The sequence below is a fragment of the Aotus nancymaae genome, unplaced genomic scaffold (assembly GCF_030222135.1).
Source record: "Aotus nancymaae isolate 86718 unplaced genomic scaffold, 86718_ANA_hifiasm-v0.15.2.pri h1tg000028l, whole genome shotgun sequence".
Classification (NCBI taxonomy): domain Eukaryota; kingdom Metazoa; phylum Chordata; class Mammalia; order Primates; family Aotidae; genus Aotus; species Aotus nancymaae.
Window position 1 is genome coordinate 26,408,468 of NW_026988441.1, and position 23,006 is coordinate 26,431,473.

Genomic DNA, 23,006 nt, shown 5'->3' on the forward strand with positions numbered 1-23,006 from the left:
CCCAGCCACTAAACTATTCTAAACACACCCACAGACAAGGACACCACGGTTGTGAACCAGGGTCAGTGTCACTGTTGGAGGGGCCCCAGGTCTCCTAGGAGCTGTCACCGCTTGGGAGAACTTGTAGGGAAAGTGGCCCAGGCACAAATTTGGTGGTGGGAGGCAAAGCACTAAGGCAACTGTGGGAGATCTGAGAGATGCATTTTCAAGACCTCCACAGGTGCCTCACTCCTGTAATCCCAGCACCTTGGGAGGCTGAGGCAGGCAGATCACTTGAGGTCAGGAGTTTGAGACCAGCCTGGCCAACATGGTGAAACCCCATCTCTACTACAAATACAAAAATTAGCTGGGCATGGTGGCACATGCCTGTAATCCCAGCTACTCAGGAGGCCGAGGCAGGAGAATCACTTGAACCTGGGAGACAGAGGTTACAGTGAGCTGAGATTGCACCACTGCACCCCAGCCTGGGCAACAGAGCAAAAACTGTCTCTAAAATAAAATAAAATATCACCCCTGTGATCCCAGCACTTTGGGACGCCAAGGCGGGAGGACCACTCGAACCCAGGCGTAAGAGACCACCCTGGGCAACAAAGCGAGACCCCCATCTCTTATTTTAAAAATAAGTAATACAGGCCAGGTGCGGTGGCTCACGCCTATAATCACACTTTGGGAGGCTGGGGAGGGCAGATCACCTGAGGTCGGGATTTTGAGACTAGCCTGATCAACATGGAGAAACCTGGTCTCAACTAAAAATACAAAATTAGCTGGGCGTGGTGGTGCATGCCTGTAATCCCAGCTACTCCGGAGGCTGAGGCAGGAGAATTGCTTGAACCTGGGAGGCAGAGGTTGTGGTGAGCTGAGATAGTGCCATTGCACTCCAGCCTGGGCAACAAAAGTGAAACTCCATCTCAAAAAAAAAAAAAAAAAAAATTAAAACATAAATGCATAATAAAATGTAAAAATGCAAAGGCAATCAATTACACAGGCCCCATGCACGGGAACCCACCCCCGTAAAGATGCTCATTTGATCATACCCAGTACACATCCACACTCAGGCAGACATACTCTTTTACAGAAAGACAAATGGCGAAACCCAGGCATGTACACCAGAAGCCCTTTCTTCCTAGCCGTGAAACAAAGACCATCAGATCCCTGAAACTAACATTTGGTCCCTTGATCCAGCTATGCCTGAAACTGACCCTCCAGCTACTGTTTTCTGACACATGAGACAAAAACTTCCCTTTTTTGCTTGAACCCATTTTAGTTGATATTTTGTGGAGCACAGCCAGAGACCTGGCTGATAGAGATGAATAAGGCACTTGCCAGGTGACAATGATTGAGGCATTCTTTTTTGGTTTTGTTTTGTTTTTATTTTAAGATTGAGGCATTCTTGAAAGCATTGCAAGATGTAGGATATTTACAAAGGCCTGGAGGTAATAGAGCATGGAGGTGCAAGCTGTACTATAGGGTGCACAATAGTGCTCGCAGTAGATTCAGGGGTCTGAATTCAATCTGAATACTTAGTCTACTTAGTACTTAGGAGTACTAAGGAGTATTAAGTACTTAGGAGTACTTTGTCTACTAAGTGGGAGCCATCGAATGTTCTCGATGTTGGGGGAAGTTCTACTCTCAGAGATGTCCCTTAGGAGACAATGCGTGAGAATAAATGCTCTCGCTGCAAACCTTTGCGATAAGCGTAGATCAGAGAAGACTGAGCCTTAAGAGAGGTCGGCCACACAGGCTTCCCAGGCACAATCTTGACTTTGAGCTCAGAACCAGTGGGTCTGAACTACAATTTCCGGCATGCAACGCGAGTGACTGCCTCGTCCCTGGTGATTTGCCGGCTCAAAAGACGTTGATTGGTTACACCGGATGCTCGTCAGACAAGAGTCGGGCTCTAATTGGTCGAGTTCCCGCAGAGTGCCCGGAGCCCCAGGCCGGTGGGTCCGTGCACCGCGCTCCCGCACGCGTCATGGTGAGCTAGCGTCTCTCGAAGTTGGGGGGCTCTGCAGGGCCGGGGTCCAGCCGAGGCGGTCCAGGGAGATACTGAAAGAATGGGGTCTCTTTTTGGGGATTGGAGGGTCTGAGGGGTTCGGCTGCACGCTGAAGGCCATGCGTCCCTCTCTGGGGGCCCTGCTCTCGGGGCAGGACCCCCGAGGGAGTCGGCGGGGGTCGTACCGAGGGGACTGGAAGCCCCTAAGCGTTCTGTGGAAACCTTGTAGGGACCTGGCGTCCTGCTGAGGGGTCGTGGTCCCACAGAGGGGACTGGGAACCCCAGCACATTTGGAGCTTGGTTAAGGTGGCGTGGAGTCCTGGTGGGGTACACTCTGGGGACGGGGGTCCTGCAGGAGCGTGGTGGCCGCGCCGACCATCGGGGGGTCCCTGCTGTATCGGGGTGTGTATAATGGGCAGAGGAAGCCGTGGGAGGTGAACCCAGGAGGTCTGGGTGGCCTCAGGGCGAGCAAGGGTCTCAGAGTGGGAGACAGGACAGTTGGAACCTTCAGGACTCACGTGGCTCTGGGTCCAACCCATTGAGTGTGTTCTTAAAACTTAGCCCATCCCGGGGGGCGGGCCAGGCTGGTGCCGGGAGATGGGGGACTCCTGCAACCCTGACAGGACCGGCCTGGGCAGAGAGAGGGGACGTGAAACTAGAAGGTCCCTGCCTGGGACCACCCTAAGGAGCGGCGCTGGAGACGGCCTTGAAGAAAGGGAACCGAAGGCCGGGATTGTTGAAAGCGGGGCGTCGTCCCAGGCGGAGGTGCGGGGTGCTCTAGGTAGATGAGGGCACGGGCTCTCGGGAAGGAGGTGGAGGGAGGCTGCACTGATCTTAGCAGGGTTCTTGGAATCGAGGATCATAAGTCCAGTGAAGGGGAAAGAAGGAGCTGATGGAAGACTCTAGAAAACCCTTGGAGATGTCTGCAGAGCTCTGACTCTGAGATAGGAGGCTGGCTGGAGGGCAGGGTTGTCAGAACATCTCTGGACAGACCCCTGGGAGGCTTAGATGGAGAGATGCACCCCTCCACGTTTTCCCTAGGGGGGATTTGGGGGGTATTGAGGTCATTGATGAAGAGCCAGCAGGTCTAGGAAGACCTCTGAGACTCCATTGGTTGGGCGCAGAGAGGGCTGAGGAGAGAGCTGGGCCGTGGGGAGGTAGAGGGGTGGTTTCCAGCTGGGCCTGCAGGGTGCAGATGGAGTTAGGTGCTGACTGTGAGACTGGGAAGGGCCTGAATCACCTGGAGGGGTATGGGATGGTGGGCAGGTGTTGGGGCCTCCCAGGAGAGCCTGGAGGAGGCTGCTGGTTGAGCTCAGCAGAGAGGTCTGGGCTGCAGGTGTTGCTATGCTGAGGTTGTGATGGGCTGGCTGATTGGGTGGTTAAAACCCTGGCAGGTCACAGGTGAGAGGTTGGAGAGGGAGGAGAAAAAGAGGCTGGGAGGCCCTGGGGAGGAGTGGGGCGGGGGGAAGGGTGGGGCTTCGACAGCCCTGGCCCACTAGCTTACAGGGGCCCAGGGACTGGCACTCGTGGTCCTTAAGTGCCAGCCAGCCAGTCTCCACCGAGGTCCTGAGGAGGGCGAGCAATGAGGATTTAGAGATGAGAAAGGTGGCGCCATCACCTCATTACTGAAAAAAGATTTCTGGTCTCAGTTTACAAGTCACAGGCATGGAGAAAATGTCCTATTAGTCTGTTCTTTATTTATTATTTTGTTTTGAGATGGAGTCCCACCCTGTTGCCCAGGCTGGAGTACAGTGGCACAATCTCGGCTCACTGCAACCTCTGCCTCTGGGTTCAAGCAATTCTGCTGCCTCAGCCTCCCGAGTAGCTGGGACTACAGGCATGCGCCACCATGCCTGGCTAATTTTTGTATTTTTAGTAGAGACAAGGTTTCACCATGTTAGTCAGGCTGGTCTCAAACTCCTGACCTCAAGTGATCATCAGCCCGCCTCAGTGTCCCAACATGCTGGGATTACAGGTGTGAGCCATCGCCCCCAGCCTCAGCAGTCATTTTGAATTACCGTGTTAGGTGTGGTATCCATCACATTAGGCTTTTTCCACCTAAATTTAGCTTATTTATGCCTGATTACAGGATTATTATAATTTTACTATTAGATAATCTTTATTTCATTTTGATTATACCAGAATACTAGTAGACAGTTCTCCTGAGCATATAATTTTACATAATTATGTGATTACTGGCAGCAAATGGGTATTTACTGCATTCAAGCAGGAAAACCCAGCTTCACCACAGACCGATTCTTCTAAAACGTTTAAAAATAAGTATATGAAAATGTGTTCTGAATTAAGAATGGGGTGAGAAAATTCCTAATTAAAAAAAAAGTCATAGCTGGGTGTGTTGGTGCATGGCTGTAGTCCTAGCTACTCGGTAGGCTGAGAGGGAGGATCACTTGAGCCCAGGAGTTTGAGACCAGCCTGGGCAACATAGCAAAGACCCCATCTCTAAACATAAAAATAAAAAAAGCCCGGACACAGTGTCTCACGCTTGTAATCACAACACTTTGGGAGGCCAAGGCAGGAGGATTGCTTGAGCCTAGGAATTCAAGGCCAGCCTGAGCAATATGGAGAAATCCTATCTCTACAAAATAGACAAAAATTAGCTGGGTGTGGTGGTAGGTTCCTGTAATCCCAGCTACTAGGGAGGCTGATGTGGGAGACTCACTTGAGCCCGGGAGGTTGAGGCTGCAGTGAGGACCCCAGCATGCCACCGTACTCCAGCCTGGGTGACAGAGCAAGACCCTGTTCTTCCCACCACCACCACCACCCCGCCCCCCCCAAAAAAAAACAGAAACAAACAACCCAGAAATAAATAAATAGGCCTGGAGCAGTGGTTCATGCCTGTAATCCCAGCACTTTGGGAGGCAGGGAGGCGGATCACCTGAGGTCGGGAGTTGGAGACCAGCCTGACCAACATGGAGAAACCCCATCTCAACTAAAAATACGAAACTAGCTGGGCGTGGTGGCGCATACCTGTAATCCCAGCTGCTTGTGAGGCTGAGGCAGGAGAATCGCTTGAACTTGGGAGGTGGGGATTGCGCTGAGCTGAGATCGTGCCATTGCACTCCAGCCTGGGCAACAAAAGTGAAACTCTATCTCAAAAATAAATAAATAAATAAGGTCACCCCACTCAGACATGTAAGTCTTTACACCAAAACAGGTGGTGCCCAGGAGTGTAGACGCCCTTTCAAGGAGGTTAATTACAAAGGGAGGGAGAGGGTGATGGAACCATCAGGGATCATTTAACATAGGAGACACTCAGGGGAAAGAGCTACCAGGGCGAAGGAGAAAGCAAGAAGCGCAGCCGAGACGCAGTGGCTTTCCTGGGCGGGAGTGCGGAGTGCAGAAGGCGCTGGGAGCCGCTTTCACTGAATGTGGCGGGCTCGTGGTTAGGGCTGGCAAGTGGTGGCGAGGAATACAGGAGGCTACATAGGAAGCACCCATTTCCAGATGAGCAAACTGAGACTCCGGGAAATCAGTATTATACCTGAATCCACAGTGGAGGCGGGAGGCGAACCCCGTGATCTCCACCTCCCTACACTCCAGCTAGGTGGTGGTGGTGAGGGGTGCTGATCTCTGACGAGGGAGGGCAGGGCCAGGCTAGGCGAGGGGAGCTCCCAGGGTTGAGTCGAGGCTCACCCCAGGACCCTCCCCTAAGAAGCCGAGAGAGCCAAAGAGGCTCGCCCTTCCCCCATCGGGCCTGGCTTCTCTATAAATAGCCTGGGTTCCTAGGGAGGGACGGAGCTTGTGACCCTCTGGCAGGTGCCGCTAGTCGTGTCTCCTCCCCCCAGGCGGTCCTCGGAGTGCAGCTGGTGGTGACCCTGCTCACCGCCACCCTCATGCACAGGCTGGCGCCGCACTGCTCCTTCGCGCGCTGGCTGCTCTGCAACGGCAGGTGAGCCCCGCCCCTGCGGTGGGAGGGGCCCGCGGAGCCACGCCCCTCTGGGTCCCCACGCCCACCTCACACGTTGCACAGCCTTGATTTTGGTTGGTGGTTGGTGGGGGGTAAAACGTTTTTGAGGTGTAACTGAAGTACAACAAACTGCATATATTTGTTTTTTCTTTTTCTTTTTCAAGGCAGGGTCTCTGTTGCCCTGTCTGGAGTGCAGTGACCTGATCATAGCTCATTGCAACCTCTACCTTCTGGGCTCAAGTGACCCTCCTGCCTCAACCTCCTGAGTAGCTGAGATTACAGGTGTGAGCCACCATGCCCAGACAACTTTTAAATTTTTTTTTTTTTTTTTTTTTGAGACGGAGTTTCGCTCTTGATACCCAGGCTGGAGTGCAATGGCGTTATCTCGGCTCACCGCAACCTCCGCCTCCTGGGTTCAGGAAATTCTCCTGCCTCAGCCTCCTGAGTAGCTGGGATTACAGGCATGCGCCACCATGCCCAGCTAATTTTTTGTATTAGTAGAGACGGGGTTTCACCATGTTGACCAGGATGGTCTCGATCTCCTGACCTCGTGATCCACCCGCCTCGGCCTCCCAAAGTGCTGGGATTACAGGCTTGAGCCACCGCGCCCGGCCAACTTTTAAATTTTTAATAGCGATGCGGGTCTGGTTAAATTGCGCAGTTGCTCGAACTCCTGGGGTCAAGCGATTCTCCCACTTCAGCCTCCCAAAGTGCTGGGATTACAGGCGTGAGCCCCCGTGCCTGTCGCAAACTATATATTTGAAGTGCACAGTTGGACCTGTTTTGACAGATGTACACATGGTGGAACCATCACCACACTGCCCACATCCCCACTCCTCCTGCCTCCCTGTAACCCAGCCTTCCTTCCACCCCTGCACCTGCTAGAGATCACCTGCTCTGGTTTTTGTCCCAGTGTGGGTCTCTGATGCTTTCTGAGAATCTGGTGGAAACTGAATTCTCTCCTGAGAAAAACGTTCATGACAAAAGCAAAGGCAGAAAACCACGTCAGGCCTGATGCATGATGGCCCAGGCCCATAATCACAGCACTGCGGGAAGCCGAGGTGGGAGGGTCACTTGACCCAGGAGTTTAAGACCAGCCTGAGCAACATGGCAAGTCCCCATCTCTACAAAAATATTTAAAAATTAGCCAGGTATGGTGGCTCACACCTGTAATCCCAGCACTTTGGGAAGCCAAGGTGGGTGGATCACTTGAGGTCAGGAGTTTGAGACCAACCTGACCAACATAGTGAAATCCTGTCTTTACTAAAAATACAAAAATTATCTGGGCATGGTGGCGCTGTGCCTGTAGTCCCAGCTCCTCAGGAGGCTCAGGCGGGAGAATCACTTGAACCCGGGAAGTGAAGGTTGCAGTGAGCCATGATCATGCCGCTGCACTCCAGGCTGGGTGACAGAGTGAGACTCTGTCTCAAAAAGAAAAAGAAAATAACAGTTGCACACACTTGCTTCCCCAGGAGAGTTAGCTAGCAGACTCAGGGGTATCCAAGGCCCCTGAGCCCACTCAGCCTAGATCTGTTGGTCTCACGATTTCCCCAGAATCTCCCTGTGCTGTAGCTGCCTTCACCCACCTCCCGGTGTCCCCCTGGCCCGGTCACCCTCTAACTCGAACACCTGGATTTGAGGTTCTCTGCCTCAACCTCCCAACCCCAAGCCTGAGCTTCCCTGACTGCCTGTCGTTGCTCTCAGTCTGTTCCGATATAAGCACCCGTCTGAGGAGGAGCTTCGGGCCCTGGTGGGGAAGCCGAGGCCCAGAGGCAGGAAGGAGCGGTGAGTGAGCCGGGCCCCAGCTCCAGCCTTGGGTGGGTGGCTCCTTCCCAGAGACAGCCTCACCCCTGCTCAGGGGGCTCCGGGCTCAGGGACACAGGACCTGCCTGCCCCCACTTCCAGGCACTGATCTGGGCACAGGTGAACTGGGAGACCCTAGTCCAAGGAGATGGTCACTGTCAGGTTAGCATGTTTCCTGGCAGTTTGCTCTAGCCAGTCCCATGGCGGGGTTGGGGGGTGGGGGCACATCCCCATGTGCAGAGGAGCCCAGGCTGTGGGAAGAGATGGTCTCCAGGCCAGCTGCTCTGAGCTCTGAGGGTGACTGGTCCCAGTGGGATGCGTGCTTACTGGCCCCCTTCCTTGTCACCATCCTCCCAGGTGGGCCGATGGCCTTAGTGAGGAGAAGCCACTGTCTGTGCCCCGAGATGCCCCGTTCCAGCTGGAGACCTGCCCCCTCACGACTGTGGATGCCCTCGGTAATAGCCCAGTCCTGTCCCTAAACTCCCCTCCCTCAGCCCCGAAGGTCCCCACACTCTCATGGAGGAGGAGTGTTCTGTTGTTGGGGGAGCGGGCTGGGCCCCAAGGCTGAGCAGAGTGTCCCCCTGCAGTCCTGCGCTTCTTCCTGGAGTACCAGTGGTTCGTGGACTTTGCCGTGTACTCGGTCGGTGTGTACCTCTTCACGGAGGCCTACTACTACATGCTGGGCCCAGCCAAGGAGACCAACATTGCTGTGTTCTGGTGCCTGCTCACAGTGGCCTTCTCCATGTATCCTTCCTCTCTGCTCCCTGCCAGCAGGGCAGGTGGGAGCAGGACCTCAGCTTCCCTGGCCGCCCTAAACTGGTGTGGCAGTTTTCACTTCCTATGCCACAAACTTCCCAAGCTTGGTGGCATGAAGCAGCTGTTTTATGTGCTCTGGCTCTGTGGGTGGGCAGACTGGGCTGGGCTCAGCAGGTCGGTTCATCTCCACTCCACATGGTCGTGCTCTTTGGTGGCAGTGGTAATGCCAGGAGGCAAGAGGGAATGCCTTGCCCAGAGTCACCCAGTCCATTCCTGTTCCTTCTACCACATTCTCCTCATTTAAGGAAATCAGCAAGCCAGTCCAGAATCAGGGGCCAAGAAAGAGATGGCCCCTTGGCAAAATTAAAAAATATATACACACACACGTGCGCGCACACGTACACACACGTACACACACGTACGTATGTATATGTACATATATTTGTTGTTGTTGAGACAGGGTCTTGCTTTGTTGCCCAGGCTGGTCCTGACTTGCTTCAAGTGATTCTCCTGCCTTGGCCTCCCAAAGAGAGCAAATACATGACTTTGGGGACCCAAGTCTGAGAAAGCACAGAAAGAATGCCACTTCTGTGACTTTTGGGGAGGAAAACCTATACTGGTTCCCCAGATTCCCATGCCTTTTTTTTTTTCTTTGAGGTGGAGTTTTGCTCTTGTTCCCCAGGCTGGAGTGAAGTGGCATGATTTAGGCTACTGCAACCTACACCTCCCGGGTTCAAGCGATTCTCCTGCCTCAGCTTCCTAAGTAGCTGGGATTACAGGCATGTGCCACCACACCCGGCTATTTTTTGTAGTTTTAGTAGAGACAAGATTTTACCATGTTGGTCAGGCTGGTCTCGAACTCCTTACCTGAGGTGATCCACCTGCCTCAGCCTCCCAAAGTGCTGGGATTACAGGCAGGAGCCACCACATCTGGCCTGTATTTATTTATTTATTTATTTTGAGTCAGGGTCTCCCTCTGTCACCCAGGCTAGAGTGCAGTGGTGCAATCAGGGCTCACTACAGCTTCAAACTCCTGGGCTCAAGCGATTCTCCCACCTCAGGCTCCCCAGTAGCTGGGACCACAGGTGCTACCACCATGCCCAGCTAATTTTTAATTATTTTTGGTAGAGATGAGAGTCTCACTGTGTTGCCCAAATGGTCTTGAATTCCTGGGCTCAAGTGATCCTCCTGCCTCGGCCTCCCAAAGTGCTGGGATTACAGGCATGAGCCACCACACCTGGCCCGCATGCTTCATTTTGAGGGTAGATTGGAGATGAAGCCCTTCTATCTTGCTTTTCCAAGGGATGTGAAGCAGGTGAGGTGGGTGAAAGAGGCAGGGTCACCCAGAGGGGGAGGCTGTACAGACATGGTAGCCATTTCTTTTTTCTTTTTTTTTCTTTGAGACAGAGTCTCACTCTGTCACCCAGGCTGAAGTGCAGTGGCACAATCTCTGCTCACTGAAACCTCTGCCTCCCAGGTTCAAGTGATTCTCCTGCTTCAGCCTCCCAGGTAGCTGGTATTATAGGTGCAACACCATGGTAACGTTTCTAAATGGCCACTGGTGGCCTGAGGAGGCCATCTCCCACGCAGCAGGAACCCCCAGCCCATATCCTGATCCTGGCTCCAGCACCCCAAACCTGCACTCCCCTAAGTCATCCCCAAGGCCTATTTGTGCAGCAGTGCTTGTCCCTAAAGTTGTGGGGTCCCGGGCTGGGCGTGGTGAAATGCGCAGAGTGGGGCAGTGGCACCTGAGGCCTCCTTACCTCCAGCCCCCAGCAAGGCGTTCCTGACGGTGACACGGCTGTACTTCAGCTCCGAGGAGGGGGGTGAGCGCTCTGTCTGCCTCACCTTTGCCTTCCTCTTCCTGCTGCTGGCCATGCTGGTGCAGGTGGTGCGGGAGGAGACCCTTGAGCTGGGCCTGGAGCCTGGTAAGTGCAGTCCCCAATGCGGGGCACGCAACTGTCACTCCCTCATGTAATCTGACCAGGTGGTTTCACTGGCTCAGCGTCCAGCACGAGTCGGCAAAGGAGTGGGCTCCTGGGGTGAAGGCAGTCCCCATTAGTGACCATCTAGGCTCTGCACCTTGTTGGGCTTTGGGGAGGAGAGGACATTCCCTTTCCCACCATCATTGATGGACACCCATGGCTAGAGTTCTTTTTACTTTTTTTTTTTTTTTTTGAGATGGAGTTTCACTTTTGTCACCCAGGCTGGAGTGCAGTGGCTCAATCTTGGCTCACTACAACCTCTGCCTCCCACATTCAAATGATTCTCTTGCCTTAACCTCACAGGTAGCTGGGATTACAGGTGTGCCCCACCATACCCGACCAATTTTTGTATTTTTAGTAAAGATGGGGTTTCACCATGTTGGCCAGGCTGGTCTTGAACTACTGACCTCAGGTGATCCACCTACTTCAGCCTCCCAAAGTGCTGGGATTATAGGCTTGAGCCACTGTGGCTGGCCTCGTTTTTCATTTTTTAAAAAATTTATTTGTTTATTTTTGATCCACCCACCTCAGCCTCCCAAAGTTCTGGTATTACAGGTGTCTGAGCTACCATGCCCAGCCTCTTAAATGATCCTTTTAACACATAATTTGGACCTCATCACTTCTCTGCCTGGCACCATATTCCCCGGGTTTAAGGAGAAACAGTATAGTCCTCACCGTGGCCCACATGACCCTGCTGACTCCTGGAGTTTTACCTTCTCCAATTCTCCCTGCCTTTGTTTTTAAAATTATATATGTTTGATATATACAAAGAAGATATGTATGTCGATTATAAAGCAAAATAATATGAGTACCGGCAAACCTCAAATAAGAAGTAGGTGGGGTAGTGACTGCAGCCATCTGTCAGAGGGGCAGTAAAGTTTAAATGAATCAAGGTCCATGGATAGGGCTTGATTTTTGCCAACCTAGCCCTTGTCATGTGGAATGATGCCCTGTGTGGCCTGAACGTGCATTTCTCGGATTACCAGGGAAGTTGAGCACCTGTTTCTTCATAATTCATGTCTCTCCTATGAAATTTATTTGAAATGCCTGTTCAACTTGTTGCCCATTTTTGTATCTTTTTCTTTGAATTTTTCTTCATTGTGGTGAAATAGACAAAACATAAAATTTACCATCATAACCATTTTTAAAGTATGGCTCAGTGGAATTAACTATATTTAGATTGTTGTGCAACCATCACCACGGTCCATCTCCACAACTCTTTCACCTTGCAAAACAGACACTCCGTCCCATTAGACACTAACTCCCTGTTCCTCCTCCTGCAGCCCCTGGCACCCACCATTTTACTTCCTGTCTCTATGAATGTGACCACTCTAGCTTCCTCATATAAGTGGCATCATACAGTATTTGTCCTTTTGCGACTGGCTCATTTCACTTAGCACAGTGTCCTCAAGGTGCACCATGTTGTAACAGGTGTTAGAATGTTTTTTTTTCTTCTTTTGAGACAGGATCTCACTCTGTTGCCTAGGCTAGAGTGCAGTGGTACAATCATAACTCACTGCAGCCTTGACCTCCAGAACTCAAGCGATCCTCCCACCTCAGCCTTTTAAGTAGCTGGGACCACAGGCACGTGCCACCACACCTAGCTAATTTTAATTTTTATCCCAAAAGCAGCAGGTGGGAATCCTGAATGTCGGGCTCCCAGGGGACTGGGAGCCCCCCTGAATGCTCATCTTTTTTTGAGATGGAGTCTCACACTGTCACCCAGGCTGGAGTGCAGTGGCGTGATGTCGGCTCACTGCAACCTCCGCCTCCTGGGTTCAAGCAATTCTCCTGCTTCAGCCTCCGGAGTAGTTGGGACTACAGGTGTGTGCCACCATACCCATACCTAATTTTTTTGTATTTTTAGTAGAGACAGGTTTTCACCATGTTGGCCAGGATGGTCTCGATCTCCTGACCTCCTGATTCGCCTGGCTTGGCCTCTCAAAGTGCTGGGATTACAGGTGTGAGCCACTGCGCCTGGCCTATTTTACTTTATTTATTTATTTATTTTAGAGATGGGGTTTCACCCTGTTGGTCAGGCTGGTCTTAAACTCCTGACCTTGTGATCCGCCTGCCTTGGCCTCTCAGAGTGCTGGGATTACAGGCGTGAGCCACCACGCCCAGCCTTTATTTTTGAGATGGAGTCTTACTCTGTCACCCAGGCTGGAGTGCAGTGATGTGATCTCGGCTCACTGTAACCTCCGCCTCCCAGGTTCACGTGATTCTCCTGCCTTAGCCTCCCGAGTAGCTGAGATTACAGACGCACACCACCATGCCCAGCTACTTTTTCTATTTTTAATAGAGATGTGGTTTCACTATGTTGGCCAGGCTGCTTTTGAACCAACCTTGTGATCCGCCCACCTTGGCCTCCCAAAGTGCTGGGATACAGGCATGAGTCACTGTGCCCAGCCAGAATTCCCTTCCTGCGACTGAATACTATGTCGTTGTCTGGGTGGAGCACCGTTTGTTTATCTGTTCATCCACTGATGAACACTTAGGTTGTTTCCAGCTTTGGACTTTCTGACTAATACTGCTGTGAACCTGAGTGTATAAGTATCTTTCTGAGACCCCGCTTTCAATTTTGGAGGGTATATATCCAGAAGTGGAACTGCTGGATCATATGGTTACTCTATTTTTAGTTTTTTTGAGGAACTGTCATACCATTTTATACAGCAGCTGAAGCATTTTATTTTACTTTATTTTTGAGACACTATCTCATTCTGTTGCCCAGGCTGGAGTGCAGTGGCATGATTTCCACTCTGCAACTTCGCCTCCCGAATTAAGTGATTCTCGTGCCTCAGGCTCCCAAGTAGCTGGGACTACAGACACCCACCACCACACCTATTTCGTTTGTTTGTTTGTTTAGACAGTCTGTCTCTGTCACCCAGGCTGGAGTGATATTGGCTCACTGCAACCCCTATCTCCCAGGTTCAAGTGATTTTCTTGCCTCAGCCTCCCAAGTAGTTGGGATTTCAAGTGCATGCACACCATCACACCTGGCTAATTTTTGTATTTTTAGTAGAGACAGGGTTTCACCATGTTGGCCCAACTAGTCTTGAACTCCTGACCTCAGGTGGTATACCCATCTCAGCCTCCCTAAGTGCTGGGATTACAGGTGCCTGGCCACAGCCAGCTAATTTTTTTTCTTTTTTCTTTTTTTTCCCCCGCTCTGTTGCTAGGTTGGAGTTCAGTGACATGATCTCGGCTCACTGCAATCTTCTGCTCCTGGGTTCAAGCATTCTCCTGCCTCAGTCTCTCGAGTAGCTGAGATTACAGGCATGAGCCACCACACCCAGCTAATTTTTGTATTTTTAGTAGAGAGAGTGTTTCACTATGTTGGCCAGGCTGGTCTCAAACTCTTGGACTCAAGCAATCCGCCTGCCTCAGTCTCCCAAAGTGCTGGGACTACAGGCGTGCACCACTGTGCCTGGCCCATTTTATATTTTATATTCCCAGCAGCAGTTCATAAGTGTTCCACATTTCTCCACATCATCGCCGATACTTGTTTTCTTTTTCTTTTCACTTGACCACTATTTGCATTATTTTCTGTCTGCAGACATCCACACTTTCTTTGCTGAGCCATCGAATGGAGTTGTAAGCATCATCTCTAGTGTCTTGATGAATGGAAGTTGATTATTTTAGTTAATATTTGTCTTGGGAAATATCCTTCCCTAAAATCAAAAACTTATTCTATATTTTCTTCTAAAATATTTCGACTGGGCGTGGTGGCTCACGCCTGTAATCCCAGCACTTTGGGAGGTCAAGGCAGGTAGATCACCTGAGGTCAGGAGTTCGAGACCAGCCTGGCCAACATGGTGAAACCCCATCTCTACTAAAAATACAAAAATTGCCTGGGTGTGTTGGCGCACACCTGTAATCTCAGCTACTCCAGGAGGCTGAGGAAGGAGAATCGCTTGAACCCAGGAGGTGGAGGTTGCAGTGAGCTGAAATTGTGCCATTGCACTCTAGCCTGGCGACAAGAGCAAGACTCCATCATAAAAAAGATAAAGGCCAGGCGCAGTGGCTCACACCTGTAATCCTAGCACTTTGGGAGGCCGAGGTGGGCAGATCACGAGGTCAAGAGATTGAGACCACTGGGCGCGGTGGCTCACGCCTATAATCCCAGCACTTTGGGCGGCCAAGGCGGGTGGATCACGAGGTCAAGAGATCGAGACCATCCTGTTCAACAAGGTGAAACCCCGTCTTTACTAAAAATATAAAAAAATTAGCTGGGCATGGTGGCGTGTGCCTGTAGTCCCAGCTACTCAGGAGGCTGAGGCAGGAGAATTGCTTGAACCCAGGAGGCGGAGGTTGCGGTGAGCTGAGATCACACCATTGCAACAAGGGCGAAACTCCATCTCAAAAAAAAAAAAAAACGAGATTGAGACCATCCTGGCCAACATGGTAAAACCCCATCTCTACTAAAAATACAAAAATTAGCTAGGTGTGGGTTAGTGAATGCCTGTGGTCCCAGCTCCTCAGGAGGCCGAGGCAGGAGAACCGCTTGAACTGGGGAGGCGGAGGTTACAGTGAGCCAAGATTTCGCCACTGCACTCCAGACTGGGTGACAAAGCAAGACTCCATCCCAAATAAATTAATTAATTAAATGAATTAATTTTACATTTCATATAAGCCCCTAAACTCCTCACTGACAGTGACAATTTTTGTGTTATGATGTAGGAGGCAAATTTGAGCATCTCCATGGAGTAACCTTGCTAAAGAATTATATTTTGGCCGGGCGTGGTGGCTCATGCCTGTAATCCAAGCACTTTGGAGGCCAAGGTGGGCGGATCACCTGAGGTCGGGAGTTCAAGACCAGCCTGACCAACATGGTGAAACCCTGTCTTTAAAATGAAAAAATAAAATATTTTTAATTAAAAAGAATGATATTTTTACTGAATTGCAGATTCTTTTTGGTTTTCTTTTGTCCTTTCTTATCCTTCTCCTTTGGTGTGGCTAAGACCCCTGGATTTGAGAACAGTACTGGCGCACCTCCTTTTCTTGTTTGCAGTTTCTCAGCTACTTGGCTCATAAATTTTCAGACATTTCTAATTTTATAGCATATATCACATTTAATGCTACATATATTTTACCAGGTCGTACTTTTGTTCACCTAAGTTTTTTTCTTTTTTCTTGAGAACAAGTTTTTTGTTTTTTGTTTTTTTTTTTTGAGAAGAGCCTGTCGCCCAGGCTGGAGTGCAATGGAACTATCTCAGCTCACTGCAACCTCTGCCTTCTGGGTTCAAGTGATTCTCCTGCCTCAGCCTCCCGAGTAGCTGGGATTACAGCTGTATGCCACCACACCTGGCTAATTCTTGTATTTTTAGTAGAGATGGGGTTTCAGCATGTCAGCCAGGTTGGTCTTAACCTCCTGACCTCAGGTGATCCACCCACCTCAACCTTCCAACGTGCTGGAATTACAGGCATGAGCCACCATGCCCGGAATTTCACCCAAGTTTTGACTGATATTTTTTATTGTTCCATTTGGGATGTTTTAACATTTCCCTTCTGATTTCTTCTTTGACCTATGGATCATTAAATATTTTTAAATTTTTCAAACATAGACCTTTAAAAAATAAATATTTATTTCTAGCTCAATTGCACAAATGGTCTATTTGAAATAAATTCTTTAAAATTTAGTAAGATTTGCCCTATAGCCTGGAATGTGATCAGATTTTTGTGACTATTCCATGTGTTCTTGAAGGACATAGTCTGTGTTTTTTTTGTTTTTGCCTTTTTTTCACATGTTCTAATTGAAGGACATATTCCCTGGCTCTATGAGTTTAATAAATTCAAATCTCCATCTTGCCTAACCTTTTGTCTGTGACATATCAGTCAGCAGAAATTAATCTCCCTCTTGGACAATAGAGTTCTCAATTTCTCTATCCAGTTCTGTCAGTGTTTTCTTTATATATTTGTAGTCTATTCACAAGGTGTTCACAGATTTAGAACTGCTAGATTTTCCTGGTGAATCAGCCATTTTATCATGATATATTGACCCCTTCTATCTTCTAGTACTACTTCTTAGTCTAGTTTGGCTGGTAGTAGTATAGCCTTTCTAGCTTGCTTTCTTTTGATTAGTATTTGCTGTATCTTTTTAACATCCCTTTACTTTCAACCTTCCAGTGACTTTATGTCAAGGTCTGTCATCCTTTAAAAAACATATAGCTGGATATTTTCAATGTAGTCTGACAGTCTTTGTCATTTACTTTAAAGTTTAGTCCATTTACATTTATTGTGATTACTGACATAGTTGACTTTGTTTCTACCATCTTACTTTTTTGCTTTCTATTCTTTTTCTGTTGTTGCAGTTGACATTGGCTGTCATCCTAATTGTTGTTCCTTTATAGGTGATCTGTCTTAACTCCCTGGCTGCTTTGTGATTTCTTTGTTTTTGGTGTTCTGCAGTTTGACTCCATTGTGTCTAGGTATGGATTTCTTTTTATTTACATGGTTTGATACACTTTGTATGTGTCATTCATTCTGCAAACTTCTCAACCATTTTCTTTCAGTAATTCCTTTTATTCTTCATTCCTTCTCTTCCCTCCATCTGGGGCTCTGATTTGATTTGCATTGGGCTTTCTGTTCTATCTTTCTTATCTGTTAGCCTCTCCATATTTTCCACCTACTTGTTTTTCTGAGTTGGAATCTGAGTGATTTCTTCAGATCTGTCTTCCAGTTCATCAGTTCCTCCTTTGGCTGTTTCTAATTTGCTGTTTAACAACCTATTATTTCAATACTTATATTTTCCCTTTAGAAGAGTTTAATTTAGTTCCTTTGCAACTCTACCCAGTCACTGGAAGGAAGTCTCATGTCACCTGTTCTGTGATTCCAGCTTTCATTTCCTTAATCATTTGACACATAATTGACAGTGCCAATTTCTAAAGTCTTTGAGGCCTAAACTTGACTATTGTCTTTCTGTTAATTCTCCTTTATGGTGACTTGTTCCTTATGCATTTGGTGAATTTGGCTGTAAGCTCATATGAATTTGCTCCCTTTTTTTTTTTTTTTATTTTTAAACATTTTTTCCATATAACACAGCTTTTTAATGTGGTTGAATTTTTTTTTTTTTTTTTTTTTTTTTTTTTTTTGAGACAAGGTCTCACTCTGTGCTGGACTGCAGTGGCATGATCTCAGCTCACTGCAACCTATACATCCTGGGCTCAAGCCATCCTCCCACCTCAGCCTTCAGAGTAGCTGGGACTACAGGCATATACCACCATGCTTGGCTAATTTATATTTTTTTGTAGAGATGGGGGTTTTTCCACGTTGCCCAGGCTGGTCTTGAATTCGTGAGCTCAAGTGATCCACCTGCCTTGGCCTCCCAAAGTGCTGGGATTTACAGGTGTGAGCCACTGTGCCCTTAATTTTTGGGAAATTTTTGGAAAATCTTGGGTCCTGAATTGAGGATTCCTTCCTCCAGGAGGACTTTGGTTTTCTCCTGCAGGAGTCCTTCATTTCCCTCCAGATTCCTTCTGTAACATAGGGAGCTCAGGCTCAACAGATCCCCCTGAATGTTCCCAGCTCAATTAGGAGTGTCTGCCTCGTGCATTCTGTTTCTTTTTCTTTGAGATGGAATTTCACTCTTGTCCCCCAGGCTGGAGTACAATGGTGCAGTCTCGGCTCACTGCAACTCTGCCCCCTACATTCAAGTGATTCTCCTGCCCCAGCCTCCCAAGTAGTTGGGATTACAGGCACCCACCACCACACCTGGCCAATTTTTGTATTTTTTGTAGCGATGGAGTTTCACTATGTTGGTCAGCCTGGTCTTGAACTCCTGACCTCAGATGATCCACTACCTCGGCTCCCAAAATGGTGGAATTACAGGTGTGAGCACCACGCCGGCCTTGTTTCTTGTGAAGAGTGCTGCATAACTAGAGCACAAAGTTGTCCTTGTGCCTGGCACAGGGCCTGGCAGACCATAGTGCATTCCTACTTGGGAAGCAAACGGATGCTTGAGGGATGGAGGTTAGGGAACACAGTGGCCTTAGAGACCCTAGGAATTCACGCTATTCGGTCCTCTTATCTTTCCTAGGCCTGGCCAGCATGACCCAGAACTTGGAGCCACTTCTGAAGAAGCAAGGCTGGGACTGGGCGTGAGTCCTGGGTATGGGAGAGGGGTGCCAGGGCCGGCTGGGACCCTCCCAGGGTCCCCCAGCCAGTCTTGTGACCTGCTGTTCTTCTAGGCTCCCTGTGGCTAAGCTGGCTATCCGCGTGGGGCTGGCGGTGGTGGGCTCTGTTCTGGGTGCCTTCCTCACCTTCCCAGGCCTGCGGCTGGCCCAGACCCACCGGGACGCGCTGACCATGTCAGAGGACCGGCCCATGCTGCAGTTAAGTGGGTCGCTTGGTGGGTGGGGGGATTAGGGAACCTAAGGGTGCCCAGGCCTCACTCTCTCCCGCCCTCACCCCCCAGGTTCCTCCTGCACACCAGCTTCCTGTCTCCCCTGTTCATCCTGTGGCTCTGGACAAAGCCCATTGCACGGGACTTCCTGCACCAGCCGCCCTTTGGGGAGACGTCCTTCTCCCTGTGCGTATGGAGTGGGGCCAGGAGGTAGCTGGGCTCCCATAGGTGCCCCAGCCACTGAGACTCAGGGAGGAGACTGGGAAAAATCCTGGGGGGTCGGGGGCGGCCTTCTTAGCCCCCTTGCCCCTGCCCCACTCCACACAGGCTGTCCGACTCTGCCTTTGACTCTGGGCGCCTCTGGTTGCTGGTGGTGCTGTGCCTGCTGCGGCTGGCGGTGACCCGGCCCCACCTGCAGGCCTACCTGTGCCTGGCCAAGGCCCGCGTGGAGCAGCTGCGAAGGGAGGCTGGCCGCATCGAAGCCCGTGAAATCCAGCGGAGGGTATGGACGCCCCGATGACCTGGGCCAGAGGGAACTTGGGGCTCATGGCAGGGCTCCTGGTCCTTTGGGTGTGGAATCTTCCCAAACCCAGAAGGCCTCCTGCCGCAGCCACCGCTGCTACCTGCCCACAGGTGGTCCGAGTCTACTGCTACGTGACTGTGGTGAGCTTGCAGTACTTGACGCCGCTCATCCTCACCCTCAACTGCACGCTCCTGCTCAAGACTTTGGGTGAGATGATGCTGCGGTGTGGAGTGGAGGAGGGGCGGGGCTGGAAGATAGAACAGCGCGGAAGTGGAGTCTGGCAGGGACCGGGCAGGAGGCGGGGCCTGGGAAGGGGGTGGGGCCTGGCGAGGCAGGGTCTGAGCAGGAAGTGGAGCTTGGGGTGGGGTTTGCCTTAGGAGGTGGAGCCTGGGGAGGGGTTGGGTGTTAGGAGGTGGGGCCTGGGGAGGGGGCAGGGCTTGTAGTGAGGCAGGATCTGAGCAGGAGGTGGGGCCTGGGGTGCGGCTTGCCTTGGACAGGTGACAGTGCCTGAGGGGGTGGAGACTGGGCAGGCGGTGGAGTCTGAGACAGGGGTGGGAGTGTCTGGAGGAATGGGCCCGGCCCCCTGTGCCAGCCCTGCCCCTCCCTCCTCCCCCCCTCCTCCCTCCTCCCTCCTCCCCTCCTCCCCCCCTCCTCCTCCCTCCTCTCCCCCTCCTCCCCCACCATTTCTCTACTCACACCTTACTTCATCCTCTTCTCCCAGGAGGCTATTCTTGGGGCCTGGGCCCAGCCCCTCTACTATCCCCCCACCCATCCTCAGCCAGCGCTGCCCCCATCGGCTCTGAGGAGGACGAGGTCCAGCAGACTGCAGTGCGGATCGCCGCGGCCCTGGGCGGCCTGCTCACGCCCCTCTTCCTCCGCGGCGTCCTGGCCTACCTCATCTGGTGGACAGCTGCCTGCCAGCTGCTGTCCAGCCTCTTCGGCCTCTACTTCCACCAGCACTTGGCGGGCTCCTAGCTGCCTGCAGACCCTCCTGGGGCCCTGAGGTCTGGTCCTGGGCCAGCAGGACATAAGCCTGCCCGCTCTGTGTGTGCCCTGGTGTCCCCAGCTGCAAGGTGAGGCCGGACTCCTCGCTGTCCCCTTCACCGCAGTGCCTGAGCCACGGCCCCCCTTGGACGCCGAGTTTCTGCCTCAGAACTGTCTGTCCTGGACCCAGCAGCGGGAGGGTCCCAAGGCCATTGTCTCCAAAGTGTGTGTGCCAGGTTTGAGTGGCGGGGGTGCTGCTGGCTGCTCTTCTGAACAAATAAAAGGAGCACGCCGATTTTTACAAATGGTCTGAGGGGTTTGGGACTTGGGTGTGTGTAGGGTGGTAGCCGCCTGCACATCCCTGAGGCACCTGCCCTGGTGCAGGGTGGGGGCTCCGCGGGAGGGAGAGCAGAGCAGGACTGAGGGGAGCGAAGCAGGACTGAGAGGAGCGAAGGTCTCAGGGGAGAAAGGAAAGCGAGGAGGAGGCCGGGTGCGGCAGCTCACGCCTGTAATCCCAAATCTCAACACTTTGGGAGGCCAAGGTGGGCGGATCACTTGAGGCCAGGAGTTCCAGACCAGCCTGGTCAACATGGTGAAACCCCATCTCTACTAAAAATACCAAAAAAAAAAAAAAAAATTTAGCCGGGCATGGCAGTGTGCACTTGTAATCTCAGCTACTGGGGAGGCTGAGACAGGAGAATCACTTGAACCCGGGAGGTGGAGGTTGCAGTGAGCCGAGATCGTGCCACTGTACTCCAGCCTGGGCAACAGAGTGACACTCCTTCTCAAAACAAAAAAAAACAATGGAAGGTGCATGTGTAACCTTTTTGTATTTGCAAGATGTATACAGACGGTTCCCTGACTTAGAACGGTTTTAGATTTTTCTTTTTTAAAAATTTCATCAGGCTGGGTGTGATGGCTCATGCCTGTAATCCCAGCACTTTGAGAGGCCGAAGCAGGAGGATCCCTTGGGCCCGGAAGTTTGAGACCAACCTGGGAAACATACCATGACCTCCTCTCTACTAAAGATTAAAAAAAATTAGCTGGGCGTGGTGGTGTACACCTGTAGTCACAGCTACTTGGGAAGCTGAGGCAGAAGGATCTCTTGAGCCCGGGAGTTTGAGGCTGCATTGATCCCTGATCACATCACTGCACTCCAGCCTGGATGACAGAGTGAGACCCTGTCTCAGAAAACCCCCCAAAAAACAGAGACACAGAAAACACTAATACGCAGTGGCTCCCAGAACAGGCATCAGGATGTGCCCTTTGAGTGGTGTTTGACTTCTGAAATTTGCACTTCTGTTATGTCGATAAAAATGAAAAATATATTAAACACAAGGATTCAGTCTGGGCATGGTGGCTTATTCCTCTCATCCCAGCACATTGGGAGGCTGAGATGGGAGGATGGCTTGAGGCCTGGAGTTCAAGACCAGCTTGGGCAACATAGGGAGACCCTGTCTCCAAAAAATAAGGAATTTGCTGGGCATGGTGGCACACACCTGTGGTGCCAGCTACTTGGAAGGCTGGGGCTGGAGGATCCATTGGGCCCAAGAGTTTGAGGCTACAGTGAGTTATCATCTCGCCACTGTATTCCAGCCTGGTGACAGAGCTTCACCCTGTCTCTAAAAAAGGAAACTATGGCCAGGCGCAATGGCACTCGCCTGTAATCCCAGCACTTTGGACGGCTGAGGTGGAAGGATCACTTGAGCTCAGGAGTTTGAGACTAGCCTCGGCAACATGGTGAAACCCCGTCTCTGTAAAAAATCCAAAAATTAGCCAGGTGTGGTGGTGCACACTTGTAGTCCTGGCTGCTCAGGAGGCAGGGGTAGGAGGATTTCTTAAACCCAGGAGGTTAAGGCTGCAGTGAGCTATGATTGCACCACTGCACTCCAGCCTGGAAGACAGCAAGACCCTGTCTCAAAAATATGAAACAAAAATGAAGATAAAAATAAAAAGCACGCCAGGCGCGGTGGCTCACGCCTGTAATTCCAGCACTTTGGGAGGCCGAGGCAGGTGGATCATGAGGTCGAGATCAAGACCATCCTGGTCAACATGGTGAAACCCCGTCTCTACTAAAAATACAAAAAATTAGCTGGGCATGGTGGCACGTGCCTGTAATCCCAGCTACTCAGGAGGCTGAGGCAGGAGAATTGCCTGAACCCAGGAGGCGGAGGTTGTGGTGAGCCGAGATCGCGCCATTGCACTCCAGCCTGGGTAACAAGAGCAAAACTCCGTCTCAAAAGTAAATAAATAATAAATAAAATAAAAGGCAGTATAAGGAGAAAAATTAGAACAACGAGAAAAAAATAGGAAAGATGGAAGGGGGTGGTTGAGGTCTTTTTGTGGTTCAGAGGGAAGATAAATATTTTAATTTTTTTTTTTTTTTTGAGGTAAGATTCTCACCCTGTCGCCCAGGCTGAAGTACAGTGCTGCAATCACAGCTCACCGCAACCTCCGCCTCCCAGGTTCAAGCAATTCTCCTGCCTCAGCCTCCCGAGTAGCTGGATTACAGGTATGCACCACCTCACCTGGCTAGTTTTTGTATTTTTAGTAGAGATGGAGTTTCACCATGTTGGCCAGTGTGGTCTCATACTGGCTTCAAATGCTTCACCTGCCTCGGCCTCCCAAAGTGCTGGGATTACAGGCCTGAGCCACTGCACACAGCCAAATATTTTAATTTTTGTTGATGCATC

The 23,006-nt window shown here is 50.9% G+C and overlaps 1 protein-coding gene across 1 annotated transcript; it reads left to right on the plus strand.

Moving 5' to 3' along the window:
• Positions 1-1,922: 1,922 nt before the first annotated feature.
• Positions 1,923-21,661, plus strand: TMEM161A (transmembrane protein 161A). Its single transcript, XM_012443594.2, has 12 exons — positions 1,923-1,975; positions 5,800-5,903; positions 7,626-7,706; positions 8,082-8,179; positions 8,312-8,468; positions 10,257-10,408; positions 18,501-18,561; positions 18,652-18,795; positions 18,879-18,992; positions 19,134-19,308; positions 19,440-19,536; positions 20,051-21,661. The coding sequence occupies exons 1-12, from the start codon at positions 1,973-1,975 to the stop codon at positions 20,302-20,304; spliced, it is 1,440 nt and encodes a 479-aa protein (XP_012299017.1). The 5' UTR covers positions 1,923-1,972; the 3' UTR covers positions 20,305-21,661.
• The last annotated feature ends 1,345 nt before the right edge of the window (positions 21,662-23,006 follow it).